Source organism: Aspergillus welwitschiae (assembly GCF_003344945.1).
Source record: "Aspergillus welwitschiae strain CBS 139.54b unplaced genomic scaffold BDQ94scaffold_40, whole genome shotgun sequence".
Taxonomy (NCBI): domain Eukaryota; kingdom Fungi; phylum Ascomycota; class Eurotiomycetes; order Eurotiales; family Aspergillaceae; genus Aspergillus; species Aspergillus welwitschiae.
Genome location: NW_020798734.1, coordinates 120,641 through 145,972, shown reverse-complemented (window position 1 = coordinate 145,972; position 25,332 = coordinate 120,641). Strand labels below are relative to the sequence as shown.

The following is a 25,332-nucleotide window of genomic DNA, read 5'->3' as shown; positions in this document are numbered from 1 at the left end:
TGACTACCCAAGTCAAGCTCCCTTTCAAGCCGCCAAGGGAGGCGCCATCTCTTCATTTAATATAACTATTTATAGCAGATGCATGTATCTCTGGAACCTACCGCTGACCCAGAAGAAAATGAAAAATCAAATGTGATTAAAGGGCCTAGCGCCAGCCAGCAGAGCAGGCGTTAGTCTACCAGCCAGCATCAAGCATAGTGGGAGATTCCCTTTTCCGTTACGTTCCTTTTTCTTTTTTTTTCCTTTCTGCTCTGGCTGCTTTTCTTCTTTTGGGCCCTCGAACCGATAGGGACTTTCCAGTGGACTGGTGGGCACGAAAGCGGCGCTAACGTGGGGGTCTATGCATGTCTGACTCGAATACGGGGCTCTAATTGCCTTTGCTGTCCTAGCCACGCTGCTCTGCACCTCAAAAAGCACGGTCATGTCATCAGCCTCGATTGCCATTAGGTCCCAATATCACTGGATCCTTTGTTGTTATCGCGCCACACGGCGAACGAATCACAACGGTCTAGTTCCTACATGTGAGTCCGGCGAGTCCGGGACTTCACTCTTGGCCGGATTCCCCCCCAGGTTTATATCATTTCCTGCGCGCCGTCTATCTAGGTCAGGCAGAGGCCGGAACTCAGCTTGCGTCTTTGGCTAGACTATACTCCGTCTTCTCGACTAACCCTCGCCAGCTCGGACTGGCTGCCGCATGGATGCCTCGCCCTAATCTTACGCGCCCCCGGCGGCCTTGGTGCATCGCCATTTCCATTGCCATTGCCCTAGTGATCATTATTGTCATTGTTGTCCCCTGTGCAGTCATATTGACTCGCAAGCATGGTGGTGAAAAGACGAATGTTCTGTTCCCACTATACATCTACCCCACCAATGACAGTACATGGGATCCTTTATATGAATCGTATGTTGAACCTGAAACACACACGCCCCCCGATTACATTGCGCACGGTGACTGACAGTCCCAGGGTCACGGCGCACCCGGACCTGAACTTCACGGTCATCATCAATCCGTCGAGCGGACCCGGCTCCAGTGCGTATCCCTCGGAGGAGTATACCTCCTCAGTGGAACGACTTAGCACATATTCCAATGTACGCAAGGTTGGATATGTGCGCACGGCTTATGCCACGCGCAACATCACCGATGTGCTGGATGATGTCGCCACTTATGCCGGGTGGGCGAATCGATCGCTGACACTAGCGATGGATGGGATTTTCTTTGACGAAGCTCCCTATGACTACTCGGCAACAAAGGTTGAGTACATGCAGACGATCAGCGAGGCCGTCAAGAGTTCTTCGGGATTGGGCCGAGATCGCATGGTAAGCGAGACCGCGGTTCGGGTGCAGCAAGAGCGCAGAAAATTCTTTTGCTATGACGATCCCAGTGGCTAACTTTTTTTTGGCGGATCTGCCCTTTAGGTGATCCACAATCCCGGTACCATTCCGGATAGTCGCTACGAGAACAACGCGACGGACGTCACAGTGGTGTTTGAGAGTTCCTACCAGGATTTTCACTCGGAGAAACACAGTCTGAATGCCATGGCTTCGAATCGCACAGCATATGCGTATATGCTGCACTCGGTACCTGACAGTCTCAGCAACAGCACGTTGCGCAGTTTTGTCAACCAGATGAGCCGAAAGGCCGAGTATCTGTTCCTGACCACGTTGACGGAAGACTACTACGAGAGTTTCGATCCGGAGGGTGAGACCATCTGCGACGTGATGCCGACCTGAAGAACGACGATGAGTGGCCGGTTGATCCCCGTGTGTGTGGCTCCCGCCGCACCCAAACTTCGATAACTCTGGGACGGTCGCTCTCGATGGAAGTTCGAACAACTCTAGTGAATTTTTCCCCTTTGACTAGTATCTGGCGCTAAAGAGGATGCTCCACTTGGACCAAGATCCATGCGTTGTGAGTTGGCCCGGTCAAGGTTCCCCGATCGGGGCTGTGATTGGTGTGAGATACACCAACTGCAGCCGGCAGGGGAAGGTTTGCAAGAGAAAAGCTTGGAGACGCCCGGCCAGGCCTTTGGTCCATGGTTTAGCGCGGGAGTGGCGTTGTGGTACTTTTTCTTCGTTGCTTTTTTCCTTGCTTTTCGGCTTGCTTGGACAGGCACACACAGACAGGACAAGACAACTAGTCCTATATCACCGGGCTGCTATGGTACAGTCATCTCCCATTCACAATGTCTGCCTTGGCCCGTGGTGTCCACGTCGCGCCTCTTGACTAGTTAGCGACTTCACATAGATGAATTCATGCCATGATTTCTCGTATAAGACCGGTAGTCATCTAAATTGCTGGGAAAAATAACCCTGGCCACCGCTAGTCCCCATTTTCTCTTGTTGTTCTTCTTGTTGTTGTTGTTGTTGTCGTCTTCCCAGTTTTGTCTCTGCCCCAAAGTGTCCCCCCCAAGTGCCAACTTCCCACCTCTTCCACCTCTATTCCCCATCCAGCTTGATTCCGATGGCTACCACCACCACCACCACCACCACCATGACGCTTCCCAAGTCCGGCGTGCTCGTGCCCTTGTATATCTATCCCTTAACTCCGACCACCTGGGATCCACTTTATAACGCGTAAAGTTTACCTACCTTCTTTCTTGTTTGCTTGCTTTTTTCTTCTCTTTTTTTTTTTTTTTTTTTTTCTCTCTGGTCGATGGCCTATCTACATCGTTCTTGCCTAGCAAAGTGACTGATGGGTAGGGAGTGTACCTGTAGAATCGCTGCCTATCCCGACCTCGAGTTCCTGGTGATCGTCAACCCCAACAGTGGACCCGGTGCCTTGCCGTGCCCCGATGCCAACTATGCGCGCGAAGTGGCCCGCCTGAATGCCTGCCCTAATGTCTATCCCGTCGGCTATATCCGCATCGACTATTGCCGAAAGCCATTGGCCGTCGCCTGTGAGGAGATCGATCGCTATGCCAGCTGGGCCGCCGAATATGCCACTACCGGCTTAGGCGTGGGTGGCATCATGGTCGATGAGACTCCCAACCACTTCAATGCCGCTCAGGCCGAGTATTTGCGCGCGCTTCATAGTCACATCAAGGCTTGCTCGGGCCTTCTCCGCGACCGATTGGTAAGCATTTGTCCCTCTTATTATGATTATTATGATGGTGGTTTTCTTTTTTTTCTTTGGTTCAGCCACTGCCCCTCTCTCTCTCCCCTCATTCTCCGACCTTGGTGGCGGAGAAGAAAAATGAAAATTCCGACAGCTGTTTTCTGTCTCACTGAGACCCGACAAATGAGAAAACATGGAACAACGTGGTCAATTCATTTCTAATAATAATAATAACAACGATGATAATGATGATGATGCAGGTGGTACACAATCCAGGCACCCCCCCGGATCCCGAGATGGCCGATGCAGGCTCAGATCTCCTGTTGGTCTGTGAGGAGCCTTTTGCACGCTGGCAAACCAATGAGGTGCAGCATCGTCTAGGCGAGCTTCCATATCCTCGCGATCGCTGCGGCTACATGGTCACGGAAGTCCCGAACCATCATATTCCCGCCCTGGTGCGCGATCTGCGTCGTCGTGCCGCCTACATATTTGTCACCGAAATCGTAGGCGATTTCTACGAGCGCTTCGGTCCCTCCAGCTGGGGCATGTTGATGGAGACTTTGTCGGAAAGGGTACAGTAGATAGTTAGTAAATAACTAACTAGAGAGACTATCTGCTTAGTTAAAAACTGGATCCCGAATCCCTTTTGTCCCCATCGTCTTAAAACAAGGGGAACCATGAACCGGTGGAGTTCGGAACCCCCATCAACTTTTGGTGTTCCTGTGTCCTCTGACTCGTCGAACGTGTCACTTTCGATGGGTCGCACGCAAGGGCGCCCCTCTCTTTTTTTTTCTTTTTCCTTTTTCTTCCTCAGCTTGTCTCATCATTTTTCATGGCGAGATGCAGTAGTTATGGAGTACAGAGTAGCCAAGGCGGAGTTCTTTCCCTTTCCTTTTCCTCACCCCCTTCTTAGCGCTGATCGGGATGTTCGGGAATTCGGACAATTCTGGAAAGCCACTTTCTGCGAGTACACCTACGTTGTTGCTTAGCTAGACAGGTAGCCTGCAGTGGCTGGGAGGCAAAGAGGAAAAAAAAGCAACAGAAAGGATAATTTTTACAAATCAAAGTCTCACCGTTTTCTCTTCGCCTTCGTATCTGCAGGTCCCCAGTGCCTGATGCCGCATGTCCGGCATCAGGTACGGAGGACACCTCACCGGCCCTCGACACGACGAGGCAAGAAAGGCAAGAAGACAGGAAGATAGGGAAAAAAGAAGATGCGCTGGCCCTGCACGGTTGAAACTAGGGCTTACCCCGGCTGAGACCTGCATGCTTCAGTGTATCTCTCCTCGCAGCGACAATTTCTGCCATGAATCACATCTACACCCTTGGGAGTCACGCCAGACCTCATGGCAGACAAGGCTCTTTGACACCAAAGCAAGTCAGTCCAACCTGTCAGTCAGTCAGACAGCTAGACCCGGCCAGGCTTCCAACTAGCCCCGAATTAATATATTTAATTTCAGAAATGCCGCCGTCATGCCACGGAGTCGATCCGGCAAAGCCAATGATGGGCAACATGGGTCTAATGCATACTAAGGCACCACTAGATAAGCTACTGCAGACCCAGAACTACCGTCATCTCGTCATTTTCTTCTTTCTGCCCCAATTGCTTCCTTTTTGCCCTTAGTCTCTCTCCGTCTCCCCCCCCCCCCCCCCCCCCCCCCCCAGTAAAATGTAGAACTAGCAAGTCCGCGGTCGAACCTTGACTGCCAATGCCCCTCTCACTCCGGCTGACTCGTGTGGCCTAATTGATTCGACGTCGATTACGATCGCCAATTATCTCCCAAAGTGAAAACACAAGGCAGATCCCGAGTCCTCATGTCCCTAAACACATTGTCGCTTGTCGCCGCCTGGCTGTCGGATAAATATGAACCACGCTGCGTTCATCCCTCACTAGGGCGGCAGGCGCCGGTCCTATGTAGTAGGCAGACTGGGCCAAGGACATTGACTCGACGACGATGATGAAATCATCGGGCTCCTGAAAACCGATGCCGGCGTAATGTAGCTGAATCGACGGTCCTTGACACGGGAAAGGGGGGTGGAAAGCGAGTGGAGGGTAAGTCCCACGATTCCAAGTACTTCCTGCCCGGGTTTCGCCCAGCCAGAGTAGTCTCTCCGTAGTGCTTAAGTTCGTGATTTATACTGGCCTGGTGAGAATCTAGATTCGTCAAATATCGCGAGAGGTTGTGAATTATATTGGCCTCGTCATCGTCGTTGTCTGTTCCCGTTCGTCACGGCTGCTGCTGCTGCGGTTGCTATTATTATTGTTCCATTCCTTTATACTTTCTCCATCAGCTGCGCCATGTCTGTTATCTGTGCCTCTGAAGGAAGCTCGCCAGTGCCCACGCCCTTATTCTCCGCACCTACGACTCCCGAGACCGAGCGGGATGAATACTTCGACGAACCTTCCCTGTCGGTCCAGGATGACGCCCCATATGTACTCGTCACCGGCGGACTAGGATACATCGGCAGCCACACCACTCTGGAGTTGCTCAAGGCTGGCTACAACGTGATCATTGTGGATGACCTGAGCAATAGCTTCCACCACGTCTTCGACCGGATTCTGCTGGCAGCCAAGCAACACTTTGACCGGACGGGTGGCCACTGTCCACGGGCCGAGCTGAGATGTATCGACTTTCGCGACGTGCCCGCCATGCGCGCCCTGCTGGCCTCGTACACAGTGGAGTCATCTTCAGTAGACACCAACGATAGCATCACTCAGTCCCGATCCAGAATCGTAGGAGTGATCCACTTCGCCGCCTTCAAGGACGTCAACGACAGTCTGCGCAACCCCCTCAAGTACTACCACAACAACGTCACCGGATTAGTAGACCTAGTCAGCCTACTAGCGGACCACGACATCAAAACCTTCATCTTCTCCTCCTCAGCCAACGTCTATGGCACATTAGCCCAGAACCACGGCACCCTGCGCGAGGAGCACTGCGTGCACCAACCCGAGACATACCACAGTGCCTCCTCTGGCGAAGCTATAACATCAGAGCAAGGCTGCACAGGAATCACAAACCCCTACGGCCGCACCAAATGGATCGGCGAAGCCATTCTCTCCGACGTAGCAACCTCCGATCCATCCTGGACCATCATAGGTCTCCGATACTTCAACCCCATCGGATGCGACCCCTCGGGTCTCCTGGGTGAAGATCCCCGCGGGACACCCTCGAACCTCGTCCCGGTAGTCGTGCAAGTCCTGACGGGTCAACTACCAGCTTTATCCGTCTATGGAACCGACTGGGCGACTCCCGACGGTACTGCCATCCGCGATTTCATCCACGTGTCGGACGTGGCGCGCGGACATACGGCAGCCCTGGCGGCAGCGCTAGCCGGCCAGGTAAAGACGAACTTCCGCACTTTCAACCTGGGGACCGGGCGAGGGCATTCCGTAGCGGAAGTGGTGTCCGCGATGGAGGGCGTCAGTCATCAGTCTATCCCAAGACGGCTGGCGGAGAGGAGGCCCGGGGATGTGCAGGAGTGCGTGGCGGTTCCGGAGAGGGCGGCTTGTGAGTTGGGGTGGGAGGCGGAGAAGTCCTTGCAGGATGCGTGTGAGGATTTGTGGCATTCGTTGAGGGGTGGGTCGGTGGAAATGATGATGGATTGATTGTAGAGGATGGAAGGTTAAAGGGATGGGATGGGGTGGGTTTGTGCATTATGGTAATCTGGCTTGGTCTGGTTAGTTCATGTTTTCTGGTTTTGATCCGTACATAATATACGTAATTTGGTGTCTTGTGTTCATTTGTTGTCTTGGAATGTTGGTGTATCTCATTTGGGGGGTGTGGTATGGTTTTCATATATCATGGGAAAATGCAAGTGGCCAGCATCGTTTTGACTTGAACTGTCTAATGTATTACCTACCATTCCTCCAGGAAGCACCAAATCTTTGGACTAGAATTTTGTCTAGTAGTACTAACAATCATACTAGCAAGTACTAGTAAGAGTACCCTCACTCGTCAGTCTCCATCCTCACCCGTTCATCACTTATATATATAACAGCGTAGCCACATGCTAGCACATCTTCCCAGCCCTCACTACTGATTATCTATCCACCCCCACCACCCCCTCATCTCAACATATCCATCCAGTCGCAATCAAAACGAACCATCCTATAAGCTCCTCCGCCAAGCACGCCCAGTGACATTCCACATGCCGGGAACCTGCCGAGTGGCTCCCATCAGAGTTCCACAAACAAAGGGCCGAGCCGAAGCCACCCCGGATCAAGTGCAGACCACAAAGAACTCTAACCATGTGCTGCAGCTAGAACTGAAATCAAGAAACGGGCCCTGCAGCGGTTGATGCAGTCAGGAAGACGGGTCACATCGGCTGCAGGGCCGCGTACTCCTCCTCTTCGAGGGGCTTATCTCTGGCCAGTTACCATGTGGCCGCGCGGCCGGAATGTTCGATCTTCGATGGATGCATGTGCTTGAATAGCTTGTTTTAACGTGGGGTTTGGGGTTTGGAACAGGGTGGTTGCTGTTTTAGATTGGTATAATCTTGGGTGGGAGATATGCATACTATGAAGCTGACATGCTTTCCACAATAGTGATGTCTCTAAGAGGCGAAATATCGAATGGTTCATCTTTTCGAGTTGTATTTTTCGGGAAGTATTACCCCAGATACATGCAGTCATTGACTATTTAGAACAACTCCATCGAATAGCCCAATTATATTGACGCCGCCGGTATATACCCGGAAATCCAACACTCCAGAGCCGTCAGTAGCAACGAACCTACCCATAATGGGCTTCTTCACCGAGAGTACTATAAACCGCCTTAGTAGGCCAAGGACTACAGGTCAATAAATGATCTTATTGTGCGATTCAACCCAGATGGTTCGTGTGGCGAAGTGCAATTCAGCATCATTCATGTCACCCATTCTCAGGCACGCTAGCCCTCATTAATAGACGCCGGACATATTCGAAATAAGTTAAATCACCCTTAGTATCTTCAAGTAAAGTACTTATAGTGTCGAAGGAACGCTGTTATATATGTTTCTGAGCGAACAGATATACGTTCCAATGGTGCGGGAAAGTATATGGTGCAGAGTGGCTGGCAGCTTGTTTAACACTGTATACTCAACCAATAGTAATACTATTCCACTAGGCACACATACAGCTAACCAAATACCATCCTTATGTGGATTGGAACGATCAATTCTAGAATTCATCCTCATAGTCCTTCCGTAGAGACAAGCAATACTAATGCCGATCATCCGCGAGATTCCGAGTGGTTCGTTCTGCCGCTTAGTCAGGTCCTGCTGCCAACGATCCCAACGCATCATAACTGGAGATAACTGGCGATAATTTATTTCATCCGATTCTGCTGCCTGTTCACCCAAGCAGCACCTCATAATGAGGCGCCGAACCCGCCGCAGTCTCGTTCATCTGGCCTTCTTCGCCGGAATCCTCAGCCTCATCCTCTTCCTCAACCGGCCATCCTCCCCCGGTCGGCCCTTTGCCTGGACCACCGTCACCTATGAGACCACCGCGAAGCAACTCCCGGAAGCCCGGGGCCAATGTCCCGGTCTAGCCAAGACAGATAAGCCCGTTCTAGTGGTATCGCGGGTCACGGCAGATGCCTCAGACTGGCTCGCACCGCTAGCAGAGCAATATCATCTCTGCGTCTACACAGCAGACGCACCGCCAGATGCCCGTAGCACGCACCTGCAAGTGCCCGCCAACCGGGGCCACGAGGCGATGGGCTACCTGACCTTCTTGATCGACAACTATGCCCAACTACCCGCCACGGGGATGGTGTTCGTGCACGGGTCTCGTTGGGCCTGGCACAACGATGCGCCCGACTATGACAACGCGGCCCTGCTGGCGGCGTTGAACATATCGGCGGCCCTGGCTCCCTGGGGATACCACAATCTCCGCTGCGACTGGAGCGTCAGCACATGCTCCCCCAAGACGCCCGCGCAGGGCAGCCTGGAGCTGTCCATGCAGTCGGTGCTTGAGCCGTGGAGCGCGCGGACAGCCTCTGACGTCGCGCTGCCAGGCGCGCTGGCCAACCTATTTGGCAAAGACCAGATCAGCTTGGAGCTGGAGAGCGCGCGAGTGCTGCTTGGTCGGAACGACGCAGTGCGCGCTCAGTGTTGCGCGCAGTTTGTGGTCAGTCGCGAGAGCGTCTGGCAGCACACGCGGGACGAGTACATCGCGCTGCGGCAGTGGCTGCTGGATGGCAGCGATGATGCCGCCCAGCCCGGAGCAGGAGGAGGGGGACGACGATCCCCGTCGGCCCGCCGAGCAGCACCACGGGATGATCGCATTGCCGGTCGGATATTGTCGTATGTGTGGCACATCCTGTTTATTCGACGCGGTGCTCTTCATGCCGATGATGGATCGGCAGCGATCGACCTGGAGCGATTGAATGGCATTGCATGTCCGCGGGCGGGCGAATGCTATTGTCGGTTGTATGGCCGGTGCAATCTGGGCCGATGCAGCGCCGGCAGTTGCTTTGGGCAGTATCAGTTACCTCCGGATTTCAAGGTTCCTGCGTGGGTGACCGAGAAGGGGGGTGCATGAAGCAGGAAGTGTACAGTGGTTCGAGTCCTTGTTTATGAAGATTCTTAGAATGAAGATATCATGTTGTATCCCTTGCTTTTCCTTTGTCGGTGCCTTGTCTTGGATGGGTCACATGATAATAGCCTGAGGCAGAATCATGTCATTCCCTCAGGCACACAGGTTCATGCGCCCAGGCTCTAAGGCAGGACAGATAGACATCCTGCTTCCTGCTACGACTACGACATAAGGTTGTTTGGCTCATCCCCAGCATCAGGCAACAGGATATTCTCCCTTCTCATTGTCTACCGCTCCTACTCCGACCATGCGTGCAGACCTCCATCCCGCAGAATTAATCAATTGTCCTTCTCCTCCCCCATGCCGATCGGTGATGACCCACGACCCACTGCGGGGTATAGACACGGGTTGTGCTTCCTGCTCTCCTCATTTGTACCTTCGTCCAAAACATTGGCATCCCAATCACAGCGTACCAACCCCGGTCAGTGCTTGATTACAGTGGAGACTCAAGGGTTCACTGCGGAGTAACAACTACCGACCGGGGAAATTTCCCTCCCCCTTGTTCAGCTCCAGCAGGGTGTTCGTAGGCCTTTCCATATCCCACAATGGGCATTCACTGATGGCAAATCTACTGGAACAAAAGGTTACGCGAGTATGAAGAAATCTATAGCTCAAGGAGGGTCTCATGAAGTAAAATCGGCCACGTACGTCGGGAGCAGGGGCATGGCCGTCCGGCCGTCCACAACGTGCGGGTGCACCTGAGGAATAAGCTGCCCGACGATAAAGCTTATACACGGGATTCCGTATCAACCGACAGCTTCCTGCCGTCCATACAATCCTCCGATGTATGCACCAGGTATGATACAGGGCTAGGAGGATACCGAGGCTCCGTGGCCCGGCCCGCTTCTCACCTGCCGTGATCTTCTGCCGGTCTAACGAAACTTTCTTTTCCTGAGCCACTCCGGGGTTCTCACTGGCTTTTCCGGGGTAGCCACTGTCAACTGCATTTGCATTTCCGCTTCAGTCGTTCCCCAGATCAGTGCATGTGGAGCCACAATTCTGGGTTGCACTCGAATCACCGACGTTCAAGAAAGGCAATAACCCCGTCAGATCGTTTCAAAATGCGGGGGAAGGGGAGCAGACGATGGGTACAGTTTCTCCGGTGATGATGTCGAAGCTGGTCACTAGTTCATCGTATCCTGCGGAGTTTCTTGTAACTCCCAAAACTGTGAGACCAACCTGCTGATCAATGCCTATAAGAAGGGGGACCTGCTGGGACTTTTTTCGTGTTTTGCACAGGAGCGTCCCCTCTCCCTTCCCATTGTGTGTCGTTCCCACTCTGAGCTTGCAAAATGAAAGTAGCAAGTCTCCTATCCCTGGCACTGCCTGGTGCAGCCCTCGCTGCGACCGACCCCTTCCAGTCGCGGTGCAATGAATTCCAGAACAAGATCGACATCGCCAATGTCACCGTCAGATCGGTCGCATACGTTGCTGCTGGACAGAACATTTCCCAAGCGGAGGTCGCCTCCGTGTGTAAAGCATCGGTTCAAGCCAGTGTCGACCTGTGCCGGGTAACCATGAACATCTCGACGTCGGATCGCAGCCATCTGTGGGCTGAGGCCTGGCTCCCAAGAAATTATACCGGTCGCTTCGTGAGCACGGGGAATGGAGGTCTAGCCGGCTGTAAGTGTCGCACCCTTTTCTAGGCCGTCGTGTCCGGTATATCTTTCACTTCTTCTGAATTTGCTGATTCCGAATTAGGTGTCCAAGAAACGGACCTGAACTTTGCAGCCAACTTTGGTTTCGCTACCGTGGGCACCAACGGTGGACATGACGGGGACACGGCCAAATACTTCCTCAACAACTCGGAGGTTCTGGCCGACTTTGCCTATCGCTCAGTGCACGAAGGGACCGTGGTAGGTAAGCAACTAACTCAATTGTTTTATGACGAGGGATACAACTACTCCTACTATTTGGGTTGCTCCACCGGAGGCCGCCAAGGCTACCAGCAAGTCCAACGGTTTCCCGACGACTATGACGGAGTAATTGCGGGCTCCGCAGCGATGAACTTTATCAACCTGATCTCCTGGGGGGCCTTCTTGTGGAAGGCAACGGGGTTAGCGGATGATCCAGACTTTATCTCTGCAGACCTGTGGTCCGTAATCCACCAGGAGATTGTTCGTCAGTGCGACCTGGTCGATGGGGCTCTGGATGGAATCATCGAAGACCCCGATTTCTGTGCTCCAGTCATCGAGCGCTTGATCTGCGACGGGACTAACAACGGCACCTTTTGTATCACGGGAGCCCAGGCAGCAAAGGTCAACCGGGCCTTGAGTGACTTCTATGGCCCCGACGGGACGGTGTACTATCCGCGCCTGAACTATGGGGGTGAGGCCGACTCGGCTTACCTTTACTTCACGGGGTCGATGTACAGCCGTACGGAGGAATGGTACAAATATGTGGTCTATAACGACACCAACTGGAACTCCAGCCAGTGGACGCTGGAGAGTGCCAAGCTGGCCCTGGAGCAGAATCCGTTCAATATCCAGGCGTTTGATCCCAACATCACGGCCTTCCGGGACCGGGGTGGCAAGCTGCTGTCCTACCACGGCACGCAGGATCCCATTATCAGCTCCACGGATAGCAAGCTCTACTACCGACGGGTAGCGAATGCCCTGAATGCCGCGCCGTCCGAGCTAGATGAGTTCTATCGGTTCTTCCAGATCTCCGGCATGGGCCACTGTGGCGATGGCACGGGAGCATCGTACATCGGCCAGGGATATGGCACGTACACCTCCAAGGCGCCCCAAGTCAACCTGCTGCGCACGATGGTGGACTGGGTGGAAAACGGAAAGGCGCCCGAGTACATGCCGGGCAACAAGCTCAACGCCAACGGGTCAATTGAGTACATGCGCAAGCACTGCCGGTATCCGAAGCATAATGTTCACACGGGGCCGGGTAACTACACCGATCCTAACTCCTGGACTTGTGTATAGTTAGCGGACGGATCTAGTCTCTGTAGCAGGTAGTTCAGTGCTGAAAGCTTATCAAATGCCATGTCAAATATCGCTTTTAGCTTCTTCCTATGGGATAGAGATATGTCGAGATGCGCTGGTCTTTCTATTTTCTCGAAAGTTCACCGTGCATTCCGGGGAATAACAGACAGATGGCTGGTGGGCTTCGAAGAAGTGGCGGAGATATGCCAACATGACACTGGCATCGACACAGAAGACCAAGTCCAGAAAAGGCAGGTGCGATCGATGCGTGTCGAACGGAAGCCGACTGCTTTTGGGGCCTGAGGCCACCAGTCATAGAATGTTGCTGCCTGGACGGGGAACATAGCACCATTCAAATCACGTGACATGGGTGGGGCCGTGGTTGTGGTCGGACTCGGACCGAATCCCGCTGATTCAGCAAGCCAAGACCGCCAATCGGTAAATCATCCCCCGCTTGAAGCTTCCATGCAGAAACACCAGATGCAAATCATCATCTTCGTTTCAACATGGCCGTCACACGGTCAACAGTGAAATAAATATGCCTCCTCAATGCCGCAAGAATTCATTCCGCGAAATTGGGTGCAGCAGCGCTTTCAGGAAGTGGAATTTAGCATCAATGTCAGTTGCTGCCGACATTCCAACACGTGAGATGTAATGCACGTCTGACATTTGGGTTCGGCTAGCCACGACCAAGATTGCTTGTGTGCAAAGCTTGGCTTCACACCTGGGATGTATTGCCATTGAACAACCCTGCTATACCATCCCTGATAGGATGAAGTGTCGGCTTTTTGCATGCATTATCCCGTATTAATCAGAAATGATGCTACTTCTCAGGCACCACAGCTAGTACTTTCCACTCATTCCACTCGTCTTTCAGGGCCCTTTTTCAGGGTCGATAGTATAAATAGATATCGACTAAGAATACCGAGTATGGAGCTCCATACCAAATTTCAGAATAGCTTTACCCTTGTCGCTCTGCAGTTCTCCATCCTCGTCGCCGGCTTTGTATCCATGATCCAGTTGAAGTTACTCGTCTTGGTGGTGAACACCCACTGGAGGCAATATATATATCCGGCATCCCTGCGGAACAGCCACACTGGGTGGATGACCGAGACATCCACCCCAAAAATAGCACCAGAACCCTGCTCGAGACGGCACAATCTACAATTTGTGTCTTTTGAGAGCCTACCACCCCCTTTATGTGCTCAGTTCTACTCGTCCTGAGCTTGGCCATGACTGCGCAGTGTGAAGATGTCAAATGTCCGAATATGCGTGAGACATGGACGGTCACGGAGCGCCACGCCCATGGGTGATCCGCCCGCGTGTGGAGCCAGCCAGTCGAACGCTGGGAACGTCTCGACTCAGTTCCCAACTAGTCGGACAGTTAGTTCGTAATCCACCACCACTGTGGTGCCTCAGGCGAAGGGATGAGTCCTGGAAGACTATTTACCCCCTTCGCTTGGAGATTGGACCATTGCTCCATAATAATCCTATTGCCAAGATAACATTTAATTCTCTGCCCTGAGAGGAGGACCGAACACATGGGTATATAAGAAGAGGAAGAGGAACAGGACGTTAGGAGTATTTCCCCCTGGACATCGGAACACCAAGCAAGTCCATTTGAAGACAGCCTGATGGCAGCCTGCCAGCCGGCCGTTTGACCGAGCTGGTTGCTGCCTGGGAACCGAGGGGTGATTGGTCTAATAGCTTTACACTGACCCTCTTCCTACCCCTTTAGTGCTCGCTCCTCAAGTCAGAGAACCAACAATTCGTGACGAGGAAGCTGATCCTGGTTCTGATGGTGAAACTGGCGTTGCCTTGGGACCTGTCACTTTGGTGTCTGATTATCTTACAGCCTTGCGTGGAAAACGAGTCAGCTCAACTGCACGACGATGATGCATTTCCCTATCGCGCGCGAGAGAGCAACTGAGCAGAAACTTTTCCAGCGACGGCAATCATGCCCTCATTTCCTTTAGCTTCTGCTCTGTCTGCTTTACTCCTTTTCCCCCCCCGTTTCTTTCCTCTCATTTCCCCTTCTCATCCAGTCCATTGAACCTACCGAACTGGAAACTTGCCGGAAATGGAATTTTGCGTGGCCGAAATCTCCACTGTGGATCACGCGATGTTCGCTGGCCCCAACGGCAGCCAATCAGAATAGGGTTATAGCTCGCTTGCTCGGAAAATCGGCCGGACCGGGGCCCACCGGCTGCGCGTCTTTTTCGGGGGAACCTCTGGACTTCTCGCCTTGTTCACCTTCATTTCCACCTGCACCACGCTTCTGCTGCGTGTCTCCCATCCGAACTCGCATGGCTACTCGGTCTTAGCTACGATAGTCGCTCGGACTAAATCGCCGCTAGTAGGCACCCTCATTCTTGGGTCCAATAGGATTGCCCCGGCCTTCGTCATCCATTGGATCCGATCCGGGAACCATGACAGTCCGCCGAATTTTCTCGACGCCCACCTTTAACGCCCGCTCATCACATCATCCTGTCTGCCCCCTCCTCCGTCCTCGTCGTCGCAATCGTTTTCCACTGTCAACGCGGCCACGCCTCTCGCCTGTTCCTTCCCAAGAGCGCCATGTTGGAGCACTTCTACATTGTCCGTCGAGTCCGGAGGACGCAGGGTCATGAGCCAGTATAAATATATCCTGTCGACCATGGGTACCCGTTGAATGGAGGTGGTCCCCCCGGATAAGGATTTTTACTCCCGGTGGAGCCAACCTGCTGACGACAGAGATCTTAAACATCCGCTACCGACAAGTCAAGACCGTCGTTGGCCATTCTCAGTTTCAGTGCACCGCCCGGCGTGGCTATAATGCCGGCCTGCATTGTTCCTGGCGGGCCAAAAGGGAAAATTATCCTGCTCCCACCGCGATGGACAAGCCTCATCTGGCTACTATTCTGGTATCGCCCCGGTCCGCCAGATATATCGCACACTTGTAAACATGCATCCTCCGTCGAATTATCGCCACTGCTCCCCAAGGCTTAGACTTTCATCCCCCGCCATCTCGTCTTCTTATTTGCCCTGTCCCGTAGCTGCTTCGTTCCCCCCTATATATAGTTCTTAGGCACGTATCCAATGATCCATGGGTGCTCCACTCCTCTAGCAGTTGGTTTATCTACGCCCTAGCCCAATTGACGGTTGCGTGGTACCGTTGTTGTCCCCAGCCCATTTTTTTCCCCTTAGGCCCTCTTTTCTTCCCTCCTTTGGGGGACTCCTGTTTATTTTTGTGCCCTTTTTAATTTTACAGTGTTATTTTTGGGATCCTTCTTTTGCCCAGCCCCAGAACCTCCCTAGAACCCTCGTTATACTTTTTCCCTTTCCCCGTTTGCCTCATTAAGACCACCCGTCGCAACTTCAGGCAATCCCATCTTCAACCTCCAAGATGGGTACGCCAACACCTTACTCGGCCCATTCGCCGCGGGACAGCGAAAGCAGCTACTTCTCCCACACGTCTCCCCCCCATGGTGTGAGTGTGTCCCGTCAAGCTGGCCGGCTGTTTCAATACCTAATCGTGATAGCACCAAACTTACCACTCCGAGGAACATGAGCACGACGAGCAGGAACAGTCTCTGCTGGAGCGCAACAATTCCAGTCACTATGGCACGCCCTTCGATGATCCCGCCGTGTCGACAGACTCCCTCCGTCGCTACACTCTGCACGACGACGGTCCAGCGGTCTTCGCCGCGCCTCCTTACCAAGAATCCGAAGCCGCTTCCGAAAACACCTTCCGTGCCCGGAGCAATGGCGACAAGGCTTCCCGTGAAGGGAGTCGCGCGGGTGCCCTGCGCCGTTACGGAACGAGAAAGATCAACCTAGTGCAAGGTTCCGTTCTGAGTGTCGACTACCCGGTGCCGAGTGCCATTCAGAACGCCATCCAGCCTCAATACCGGGATGCGGAGGAGGCCTTTTCCGAAGAATTCACGCACATGAGATGTAGGTGCCACTCGCGCCTTCGCGGAGATGGCCAATTGTCCGGCTGACCAAAGCATCGCAGACACGGCCGCCACCTGTGATCCCGACGAGTTCACGCTGCGCAATGGCTACAATCTCCGGCCGGCTATCTACAACCGGCATACCGAATTGCTGATCGCCATCACCTACTACAACGAAGACAAGGTGTTGACCGCGCGTACCCTTCACGGTGTCATGCAGAATATCCGTGATATTGTCAACTTGAAGAAATCCGAGTTCTGGAACAAGGGTGGCCCTGCTTGGCAGAAGATCGTGGTCTGTTTGGTTTTCGATGGTATTGAGCCATGCGACAAAAACACACTGGATGTGTTGGCGACGATTGGTATCTACCAGGATGGAGTCATGAAGAAGGACGTTGACGGGCGGGAAACCGTCGCCCACGTTGTAAGTTTTGCTTCTTTCCACTTTTTCTTCCGCTGCCGCCTTTGGTGCAGACCGCCTTCGGACCATCGGAGATCGGCACCGCAAAGGAGGATGAAAGAGAGACTCTGACCGCCGCAGTTTGAATATACTACCCAATTGTCCGTCACTCCGACGCAGCAGTTGATCCGGCCCCAGGGCAATGAGTCGACCAACTTGCCTCCCGTGCAGATGATCTTCTGTCTCAAGCAGAAGAATAGCAAGAAGATCAACTCCCACCGTTGGCTGTTCAACGCCTTCAGTCGTATCTTGAACCCGGAAGTCGTCATTCTGCTGGATGCCGGTACTAAGCCCGGACACAAATCTCTGCTTGCTCTGTGGGAGGCCTTCTACAATGACAAGACTCTCGGTGGAGCCTGTGGTGAGATCCATGCAATGCTGGGTCAGGGCTGGCGCAAGGTCATCAATCCGTTAGTCGCTGCGCAGAACTTTGAGTACAAGATCTCCAATATTCTCGATAAACCTCTGGAAAGTGCGTTCGGTTATGTCAGTGTCTTGCCTGGTGCATTCTCTGCCTATCGGTATCGCGCTATCATGGGCCGTCCCCTGGAGCAATACTTCCACGGTGACCATACGTTATCTAAGCGTCTTGGAAAGAAGGGTATTGACGGCATGAATATCTTCAAAAAGAACATGTTCTTGGCTGAAGATCGTATTCTTTGCTTCGAATTGGTGGCCAAGGCTGGTTTCAAGTGGCATCTCAGTTACGTCAAGGCGTCCAAGGGTGAGACCGATGTTCCGGAAGGCGCAGCCGAATTCATCAGTCAAAGACGTCGTTGGTTGAACGGTTCTTTCGCTGCCGGTTTGTATGCCATCATGCATTTCGGCCGTATCTACCGCAGTGGTCACAGCATCATTCGCATGTTCTTCCTGCACATTCAGATGCTCTACAACGTGTGTCAACTGATCATGACCTGGTTCTCACTTGCCTCTTACTGGCTCACTAGTTCTGTCATCATGGATTTGGTGGGTACGCCGTCTACGAGTAACAAGAACAAGGGTTGGCCATGGGGCAACGAAGCGTCGCCCATTGTCAACAACTTCGTCAAATACGGTTATGTCTGGGTTCTTACGCTGCAGTTTATCATGGCTTTGGGTAATCGGCCGAAAGGTGTCAAGATCCCTTACATCCTATCCTACCTTTACTTCTCTCTCGTCCAGCTGTACGTCCTCATCCTGTCGTTCTACCTGGTCGTGGGTGCCTTCAACGGTGGTATGATGGACTTCAACTTCGACGAAGGCGTCGGCACATTCCTCTCCTCGTTCTTCAGCTCCAGCGGTGGTGGTATCGTGCTGATCGCTTTGGTCTCCACTTACGGAATCTACATCATTGCGAGTATCCTGTATATGGATCCCTGGCACATCATCACCAGTTCCTGGGCCTACTTCCTGGGTATGACGACCTCGATCAACATCTTGATGGTTTACGCGTTCTGTAACTGGCACGACGTTTCTTGGGGTACCAAGGGTTCGGACAAGGCCGAGGCACTGCCTTCCGCGCAAACCAAAAAGGACGACGACAACAAGCAGAACTTCATCGAGGAAATCGACAAGCCGCAAGCCGATATCGACAGTCAGTTCGAGGCGACTGTGAAGAGAGCGTTGACGCCGTGGATCGAACCGGAGGAAGAGGGCGGCAAGAGTTTGGACGATGCCTACCGCAACTTCCGTACCGTGCTTGTGTGTCTGTGGGTGTTTAGTAACTTGCTCGTAACGCTGTTGATCACCGCCACTGGAGTGGACAAGATGTGTCTGACGGTACGTATCATCCCTTTGCTTTGGTAAAGCCATAATCTGTGACATCTTCTAACGAACTGCAGAACACCTCCACCACCCGTACATCCTGGTATTTCGAAGTCATTCTGTGGATTACGGCCGGTCTGTCGCTGTTCCGCTTCATCGGCTCGTTGTGGTTCTTGGGCCGGTCGGGTATTCTGTGCTGTGTGTCCCGGCGCTAATCGCGATCGCGTTGGAGAAAAGAGAGCGCGCCGAGATCCTATTCTATCTATACCTATCCTTGCATGATTATGTCGTGTTATCCAGCGCGTGGTTCCATGGGATTGTACATTTATGGACCTGTTTGAGTGTTGTTCTATTTACCCATTTTGTTTCCCCCTTCTATGCAATGATAATAATAGAGCGGTTTTGATCTGTTAGTGGAATCTTTGGAATTTAGAATAGCTGAGATGATTTGATAAAAGAATGACATGACCAATTGCATACTACCAGTTTACCGTGCGAGCAGAGTGTTCAAACCCAATGGATACTATTGTCATCAATGAAAGAAGCACATAGCGCCAATGTAACCACAGAATTACCATCTGCCAGCAGAACAATCGTCCACCCAAGCCCCGATCCACCAGCCAACCCAGCCAGAGCCAGCTCCAACTTCAGCTTCCTTCAGGAATACCAACTAACCTCACCCGAGGCTGCAGACAGTGTTGTGATCCTAGGCAACCATGAGTTAGTACCAACCAAGCGGACCCATCATCTGTTCGGCATCCTTCTCCTCCAATTCCTTCTTCACAGTAGCACACCCATCCACATCACCCGCATTAGCCTCCAACAGCGCTTTCAACGACAACCGAGTGATCTCGCGCACCTCCTGAGTCGGGATATTAAAAACCTCCGCGTTCAAATCAAGACAATCCACATTGAGTTGACTGAGCTTCAAGGACATTGCGTCCATCTCGGTCCGAATCTCTTGCACCTGCTCGCCCAACGCCATCAGCTTCTCGGTAATATCTTGGAATGCTTTGATGTTCTTCTCGTAGACTTTCTCGCCCTGCTTAATGATGTCGAGAGCGGTGTCCACCCAGGGTAGGTTGTCGCGAGCTATGAGATCGGCCCACTTTGGCTCGGGATTTCTGTTAAAGAGGACATCTTCAGTGCAGATGGTGGATTCCGCATCGGCAGCGGCGGCTGTGGTTGTGGATTCAAGTTGCTGTACCAGGACCTTCAGATTGGCGAGGAGGTGAGCGGGGATGGTAGGGTTGGTGGTAGTAGTGGCCGTGGTGGTTGTGGTAGTGGTGCGCTTCGCGTCCCGGGTTGCGAGACGGGGGGATACCACGGCAGGGCGTTTCTTCTGCGCTTTGGAGCCGAAAGCTGACCAGGCATCGGAGGTCGCGGTGGAGGAGGGGGGTGTCATGGCAAAGGGGGACGTGGTTGGTGCTTCACGGTTGGTGAAGGCTTTGGAGAGGGACTCCTTGAAGCTTTCGCGTTTGATGTTCATTTTGGGTTCTTCAATTGTTGATGAATATGATTGGTGTTGATGAGGTAGGAGATGATGGATGAGAAGGTGGGAGGATTGGAAGAGAGGTGTGAGGGGATGGAAGAGGGAAGAAGGAAGAGAGGGAGAGAAGAAGGGATCCTTTGAAGGTAGGTAGGTAAATTGAATCAGTGTTAATTGAGTGAATGGGACTTGATGGTGAATTCATGCCGTGGGCCAAATTCACTTCGTTCCATTTCACTTTACGGACTCGTGTCAGAGTGCTTTGTAGGTGTTGGATTTGTTTGCAGGAGTCATGCCTGATGGCTACTCTGATGAATGACTCAGTCCTTAATTAAGCGCACATGGGTAGTGTCTTCAAGCATGAATTCCTGAGAATATAATGTGCTCTTAGTATATACTACCGTTAAACGGGAGAGTGCCAGCATCATTTGCATGTTCTGGAGGGTGGTAGGTAGTAAGTATTCACGGCGTGTTATGGATAAGTACTTATATTGTAGATACCCCACCCTTGATAAGTGGTCAGCAACCTGGCTTGGGCCTTTACACTAGCGACCAAGTATTGCCGAGAGAGAAGTCATTCTCTAGTTATATTGGTATGGGTGCTCAGGTAAGCTCGAGGTTCTATTATATATAGAGACGGCCATTACTTTGTGGTCTCTGATGGTCTTTCGCGTAGGGCGCTCGACAGCTGCAAAACAGTAGGAATTAAAACCGGACAGGAACATGTCTAATTCCAAGCACTAGGAGCCAATGCTCTGGGCTTCGCAATGACTGCCAGTATTTGCATAAACTCTGCCAGTGGTGGTTTGCCAATGCGGGCTGTTAAAGGAGACCAGGTGTTTCCTGCCTTGAATTAGGAATAACCATGATATCCAGTGATTTCTTCCTCTCATAATCCTGGTGGCAGCGTGGCATCTCTCTCAACATCGTCCATCACCTATCATATCTTTACGAAAGTGATGTTTATTTGTGTAATGGACCCCCCAGCGTATTAGGTTTTCATCCAAGCCGTTCTTTGCTATCTTCCAGATCTCGAGATCCTGAAATCGGCCCAACTGACGCACTTTGTCCTATACTCTGCCTTAATTGGGGCTGAATTATTTTGAAGCAGGTATTAGCGCATAAGAATTCTTCCGCGCTCTTACCAAATACCTTCTTCGGCTTGGATGCATTCACTGTAGAGGGCATATGGACGCAAGAAGAAATGCACTCCATCATGTACCGGCATCAGCACCGCCGGATCTCTTCATTATTTCGTGTAACCCGCCAGTCTTCTTCTGCATTCCACAAGTTATATGTATTTTTAGCCCTGAAACTGTGACCGGGCATGGCGTTGTGGGATTTACACCAATGACAATCTTTCTGATGAAGATCAGGACCAGACATCTTATCATAGAATCCAGAACAATTCCGTATCAATCTATTTCTGTAGTTAATACTGATCAGATAGGTGAGACTTTGCACCTAGGCTCAAACACAACCCCCACGACTCTCCACAGTAGGCATACACGATCCTGGTGGCTAGCACTGCCACAGCGGGACGGGACATCGATGCATCTGAGACACGGGATTGCCGTTGTCTAGAGAATTTAGTCGCCGCCTGATCTTCTTGACAGGTTTAAGCCTGTCAATGTGTCAGCGAAACCTTGTGGCCGAGGCAAACGCGGAAGTCAACGATACGCGAACCGATGATTGAAGGCTAACTAGTCAGTATTAGGAATATGCAGGAAAGCCATAAGTATCACATGACAAATAGAAGAGACAAAGAATGACTATGGAAGATTTCCTGGTACGACGTGAATATCAAGCCTTGAAGAAGACCTGTCATGTCAAAGGGAGACTCCCTTGCAGCAAAGAACCATCTAGTTGGGTCGCGGGAGAAATCGTCATGGATGAATCAATGAATGACAGGACGCTGATCGCGCCAAGCTCATGTCAAAGTGAAAAGAGCCGAAATCGTATGATATGGCATGCTTTTCGGGGAGTGATTGTCTCAGGATCTGAGACTGGGATGATCCTGAGATATTGCCTGCTTGCCCAAGATGGTGGTAAACACGTGTGTGAGGATGAAACAACAACTACGATGACACTCTGTATAGCCGAGGAGAAGAGTTCCATTCCAGAGATCGTCAACAACCACACAAATCTTGCCAATAGGATGGTAGACGAATCCCGATCGTCCCGTTTGCCTGCTCGTATATTTTCAGAAGAGGATCTGCCCCGCAGCGTTTACCTTCGGAGGAAGCTGACGTTGGCAGCCCAAAGCAGCAGGACGGTGTAAATCGGTGGCAGTGAGTGCATTGCCAACCAATCAGATGGGAAGAAACTGCTCGCTACATTGACCTCGATTGAGTCAAATTCCCTTGGCGCTAAAGCCAACGGAGAGGGTCTGGAGGGAAAAAGCTTGTGTGGCGTAGACAAGTTAAGACACGGGCCAGAGGCCGAATAAAAAGGGGCCAGCCATTGACGACCTCCACTCATTGCTGGAAATACCTCGGAAGCTTCCGACACAAGCTCGGGTCAAGCAATGGTTCAGCGTAGGCATCCATCAAATAAGGTCCCGCTGAGGGAAATAAGAGGACCAACAGAATCTGAAAGGACCAAATAGCAAGAACAAGTCCATTCCCAAGTCTGACTGGTGGTGGTGAAGGGAAGACGACGGGCGGGCTTGCGTGGTCAGCCTTATAGGGCGCGTGTGCTGCTGCAATCGGACTCCGCGGATTCCCTCTCTTTTGGACGGGATCGATTGAAACCTGGCTGCCTACCAGGTCCCTGATCCATCTCAATCCTATCTTCTTCCCAATATCCAGTACTACTGCACTGCTCACGATATTCATACTTATCTATACGCCCCATATCGGCACATTCACCCCGCCATCTTCCCTAGTCATTTAGTCTCCTATTCTGTTCCGTTCCCCTCATGAATCCCTCCATTTGACCGACTGCTATCTTGGCAAACCGTCACTCTTTACAGATTCATTCATACTTTCTTTATCTATTTTATTTTTCGGTTGCGCATCAGTCATCATGCGTCTCCGTTTTCTGTGTGTAGTGGGCGCCTGGCTGGCCAGCTGTGCTGCCAGTCCAGTTGCCAGTCGTTCTGCGGATGCTTCCATGCCCCAAAAGGCACTTGCAAACTCGCACGCCTCCTTCCCCATCGTCACCGGCCATGAGATCCATATGCCATATGCTACAATCCCAGGATCCAAGGAGGATGAGGCCAAGTATACCCCCAGACCATATCTGGTACGTGCGCCCGTACTAACAATGGTCGGAAAAGGCCCAAGCATCACTAACCTTGTCATCTAGGCGATGAAAATCCGCACGGAGAGCAATGCTCTATTTGTTAATGATGTTCCCGTCTTCTCGAGTTCGTTTCCCATGCACTTACCGGCAACCCGATACCAGGACGTGTCCGGCCAAAATCCGGAGCATCTGCTCCTGCAGTACGCGGTGGACATCGAATACATGCCCCCCCGTCCAGATGGATCCTTGGTGCAAGACATCTACCGTGTGCAACTCAAGTTTTTCGATCTCTCCGGCCATCCTGCCACGACGAATACCGTCCACGTTCGATTGTCCACGCAGCAGTCGGGCGAATTGTACATTACACAGATCATCGTCGAGCCATTTCTCGACTACTACCATGATGCCCACGGCGATGGAAACTGTGTCTGGCGCACCAAGTACTGGAACCTGATTATGGAAAAGTACCGTGCCTGGCGCGAGCAGAAAGGACCCGGCCATCACAAAGGGCCCGAGTCGCAGAAGAGTGACGACCACGAACACAATGACCATCATCATCACCCCAAGGGAAACAGCCCCACCTCCAAGGAACAGCCCACAGCACACCAGGAGGCTCAAGAGAATAGCCCACTTCCCAAGGCTGATCCCAGCAATAGTGCATCCGAGTCCCCGTTCCGGGTGTATGGGGTGGACAGGTCTCTGCGACCGACGGCTTTGCGTAACAAGGATTACCGCCGGGACTTCTGGCGACTGGTGGTGCCCGCCATCATCCCGGGACTCCTGGGCGCGGTTGCTGGATTGGTAGTGTGCACGATGGGGCTGCTCCTCTGGAAGATGGTGGCATGCACGTGTGCCAGGATGCAGGGTCGGAGATGTCGGAAGCATTGCCAACGGAAGCAAGGCGTTTGCTTATCGGAAAAGCAACGTCTGCTGCAGCAGGATCAGCTGAGTGAGGCGTAGGAGTGAGTTAGTTGTTCAGTTACTCCATTATTAAGCAGGGATGCTATTCGTTATTGTGTGGGGGCTGAGTCGCAGATGCACAGCTAAATATTATTGATTGATGTAAACAACATGAGACAAGCCGATTAATATGTAGTATTCGCTCCATCTGATAGTCTATAGTCTTACTAGTATTAGGGTGTGATACCGAGATGTCTCATGGCTTCAGTCGATTAGTTACTTGGAAAGCGGGGTTTGGGTTAGTCAGGGAAACCCGAGGCCTGCAGCAACTATTGGAATCCTCCCTTGGCGACCGGTGGAAGCTCCGTAGTCACTTCTACTACTTTGTAATGAGAATGAGTGGTAGAAGAGTAGTCAGAAGGGCCTTCCGACTTCCGAGCACAGTCTCTTAGGGTAGTATTGATTAGATTACTGAATGACTGACGGTTAGTTATTCGGAGGAAGCAGGGGTCTGGATGGGCTGCTGCCTGGACTAGCAGAGACTGCATCATCCACTGCCCCATCCCTTCCTTCCGTGCGTCATGGCCCTCTTCAAAACCGGTCCTCCACATCTTGGTTTCTTCTCTGCTGAAAATAGGTGGCCAATACTACTGATTCATTTCTGCGATGATCATCCCTCGAGACCCTGATTGGCGTGGAATATACGTATGTCACTGCAGGGCTGGCGATACCCCGGGGAAGGGGGGGCAAACCGAGCAGGAGAAATTTCCCAGATGATCCACGGGCGGAGGGACCGACGACAGGATTCCATCGCGTTTCGACTAGTTAGCAGACTACTCAGTACATTTACCATTTCGAGTTGAATGAGATTATGGAGGACCACAACTGGCCTATCTGGGTCCTGTCATTGGACAAGCCTTGTCGCGAAGCTTGTCCAAAAGCTTAGTTGACCGCCAGTGGATGAATGCTCGCCCTCGTTGCTGCT

At 52.2% G+C, this 25,332-nt stretch overlaps 11 protein-coding genes across 11 annotated transcripts; 9 read left to right on the top strand and 2 right to left on the bottom strand.

The window, feature by feature from the left end:
• Window positions 1-698: 698 nt before the first annotated feature.
• On the top strand, window positions 699-3,636 carry BDQ94DRAFT_162405 (spherulation-specific family 4 protein; the record flags this gene model as incomplete). Its single annotated transcript, XM_026769538.1, has 6 exons — window positions 699-901; window positions 966-1,317; window positions 1,417-1,699; window positions 2,412-2,574; window positions 2,716-3,073; window positions 3,316-3,636. 6 exons carry the CDS (start codon window positions 699-701, stop codon window positions 3,634-3,636), a joined length of 1,680 nt encoding a protein of 559 aa, XP_026622022.1.
• Window positions 3,637-5,174: 1,538 nt separating this feature from the next.
• On the top strand, window positions 5,175-6,665 carry BDQ94DRAFT_183064 (uncharacterized protein; the record flags this gene model as incomplete). Its single annotated transcript, XM_026774316.1, has 1 exon — window positions 5,175-6,665. The coding sequence occupies exon 1, from the start codon at window positions 5,355-5,357 to the stop codon at window positions 6,663-6,665; it is 1,311 nt and encodes a 436-aa protein (XP_026622021.1). The 5' UTR covers window positions 5,175-5,354.
• A 45-nt stretch (window positions 6,666-6,710) lies between these two features.
• Window positions 6,711-7,002, top strand: BDQ94DRAFT_151183 (uncharacterized protein). The gene has a single exon (XM_026767717.1). The coding sequence runs from the start codon at window positions 6,745-6,747 to the stop codon at window positions 6,994-6,996; it is 252 nt and encodes an 83-aa protein (XP_026622020.1). The 5' UTR covers window positions 6,711-6,744; the 3' UTR covers window positions 6,997-7,002.
• Window positions 7,003-7,773: 771 nt separating this feature from the next.
• Window positions 7,774-8,243, bottom strand: BDQ94DRAFT_151182 (uncharacterized protein). The gene has a single exon (XM_026767716.1). The coding sequence runs from the start codon at window positions 8,231-8,233 to the stop codon at window positions 8,021-8,023; it is 213 nt and encodes a 70-aa protein (XP_026622019.1). The 5' UTR covers window positions 8,234-8,243; the 3' UTR covers window positions 7,774-8,020.
• Window positions 8,244-8,364: 121 nt separating this feature from the next.
• Window positions 8,365-9,646, top strand: BDQ94DRAFT_92746 (DUF3431 domain-containing protein). Its single transcript, XM_026776864.1, has one exon. The coding sequence runs from the start codon at window positions 8,412-8,414 to the stop codon at window positions 9,582-9,584; it is 1,173 nt and encodes a 390-aa protein (XP_026622018.1). The 5' UTR covers window positions 8,365-8,411; the 3' UTR covers window positions 9,585-9,646.
• Window positions 9,647-10,930: 1,284 nt separating this feature from the next.
• On the top strand, window positions 10,931-12,574 carry BDQ94DRAFT_174248 (tannase/feruloyl esterase family alpha/beta hydrolase; the record flags this gene model as incomplete). The annotated part of the gene is made up of 2 exons (XM_026772306.1): window positions 10,931-11,261; window positions 11,340-12,574. The coding sequence occupies 2 exons, from the start codon at window positions 10,931-10,933 to the stop codon at window positions 12,572-12,574; spliced, it is 1,566 nt and encodes a 521-aa protein (XP_026622017.1).
• Window positions 12,575-13,257: 683 nt separating this feature from the next.
• Window positions 13,258-14,161, top strand: BDQ94DRAFT_151174 (uncharacterized protein). The gene has a single exon (XM_026767715.1). The coding sequence runs from the start codon at window positions 13,367-13,369 to the stop codon at window positions 13,796-13,798; it is 432 nt and encodes a 143-aa protein (XP_026622016.1). The 5' UTR covers window positions 13,258-13,366; the 3' UTR covers window positions 13,799-14,161.
• Window positions 14,162-15,640: 1,479 nt separating this feature from the next.
• BDQ94DRAFT_92713 (chitin synthase-domain-containing protein) lies at window positions 15,641-19,180 on the top strand. The gene is made up of 5 exons (XM_026776862.1): window positions 15,641-16,043; window positions 16,096-16,510; window positions 16,572-16,933; window positions 17,051-18,727; window positions 18,790-19,180. The coding sequence occupies exons 1-5, from the start codon at window positions 15,960-15,962 to the stop codon at window positions 18,925-18,927; spliced, it is 2,676 nt and encodes an 891-aa protein (XP_026622015.1). The 5' UTR covers window positions 15,641-15,959; the 3' UTR covers window positions 18,928-19,180.
• Window positions 19,094-20,795, bottom strand: BDQ94DRAFT_92735 (uncharacterized protein). Its single transcript, XM_026776863.1, has one exon. It carries the CDS (start codon window positions 20,199-20,201, stop codon window positions 19,434-19,436), a length of 768 nt encoding a protein of 255 aa, XP_026622014.1. The 5' UTR covers window positions 20,202-20,795; the 3' UTR covers window positions 19,094-19,433.
• An 810-nt stretch (window positions 20,796-21,605) lies between these two features.
• On the top strand, window positions 21,606-22,838 carry BDQ94DRAFT_151171 (uncharacterized protein). The gene has a single exon (XM_026767714.1). It carries the CDS (start codon window positions 21,970-21,972, stop codon window positions 22,480-22,482), a length of 513 nt encoding a protein of 170 aa, XP_026622013.1. The 5' UTR covers window positions 21,606-21,969; the 3' UTR covers window positions 22,483-22,838.
• On the top strand, window positions 22,839-24,722 carry BDQ94DRAFT_151169 (uncharacterized protein). The gene is made up of 2 exons (XM_026767712.1): window positions 22,839-23,447; window positions 23,511-24,722. The coding sequence occupies exons 1-2, from the start codon at window positions 23,229-23,231 to the stop codon at window positions 24,405-24,407; spliced, it is 1,116 nt and encodes a 371-aa protein (XP_026622012.1). The 5' UTR covers window positions 22,839-23,228; the 3' UTR covers window positions 24,408-24,722.
• The last annotated feature ends 610 nt before the right edge of the window (window positions 24,723-25,332 follow it).

Coding starts and splice junctions, on each gene's coding strand:
- BDQ94DRAFT_151183 (XM_026767717.1), top strand. CDS start 6,745: ATGTTTTCTGGTTTTGATCCGTACATAATATACGTAATTTGGTGTCTT.
- BDQ94DRAFT_151182 (XM_026767716.1), bottom strand. CDS start 8,233: ATGAGGATGAATTCTAGAATTGATCGTTCCAATCCACATAAGGATGGT.
- BDQ94DRAFT_92746 (XM_026776864.1), top strand. CDS start 8,412: ATGAGGCGCCGAACCCGCCGCAGTCTCGTTCATCTGGCCTTCTTCGCC.
- BDQ94DRAFT_151174 (XM_026767715.1), top strand. CDS start 13,367: ATGCATTATCCCGTATTAATCAGAAATGATGCTACTTCTCAGGCACCA.
- BDQ94DRAFT_92713 (XM_026776862.1), top strand. CDS start 15,960: ATGGGTACGCCAACACCTTACTCGGCCCATTCGCCGCGGGACAGCGAA. Junction 16,934..17,050: donor GGGAAACCGTCGCCCACGTT/GTAAGTTTTGCT, acceptor TGACCGCCGCAG/TTTGAATATACTACCCAATT. Junction 18,728..18,789: donor TGGACAAGATGTGTCTGACG/GTACGTATCATC, acceptor AACGAACTGCAG/AACACCTCCACCACCCGTAC.
- BDQ94DRAFT_92735 (XM_026776863.1), bottom strand. CDS start 20,201: ATGAACATCAAACGCGAAAGCTTCAAGGAGTCCCTCTCCAAAGCCTTC.
- BDQ94DRAFT_151171 (XM_026767714.1), top strand. CDS start 21,970: ATGACTATGGAAGATTTCCTGGTACGACGTGAATATCAAGCCTTGAAG.
- BDQ94DRAFT_151169 (XM_026767712.1), top strand. CDS start 23,229: ATGCGTCTCCGTTTTCTGTGTGTAGTGGGCGCCTGGCTGGCCAGCTGT. Junction 23,448..23,510: donor ATACCCCCAGACCATATCTG/GTACGTGCGCCC, acceptor CTTGTCATCTAG/GCGATGAAAATCCGCACGGA.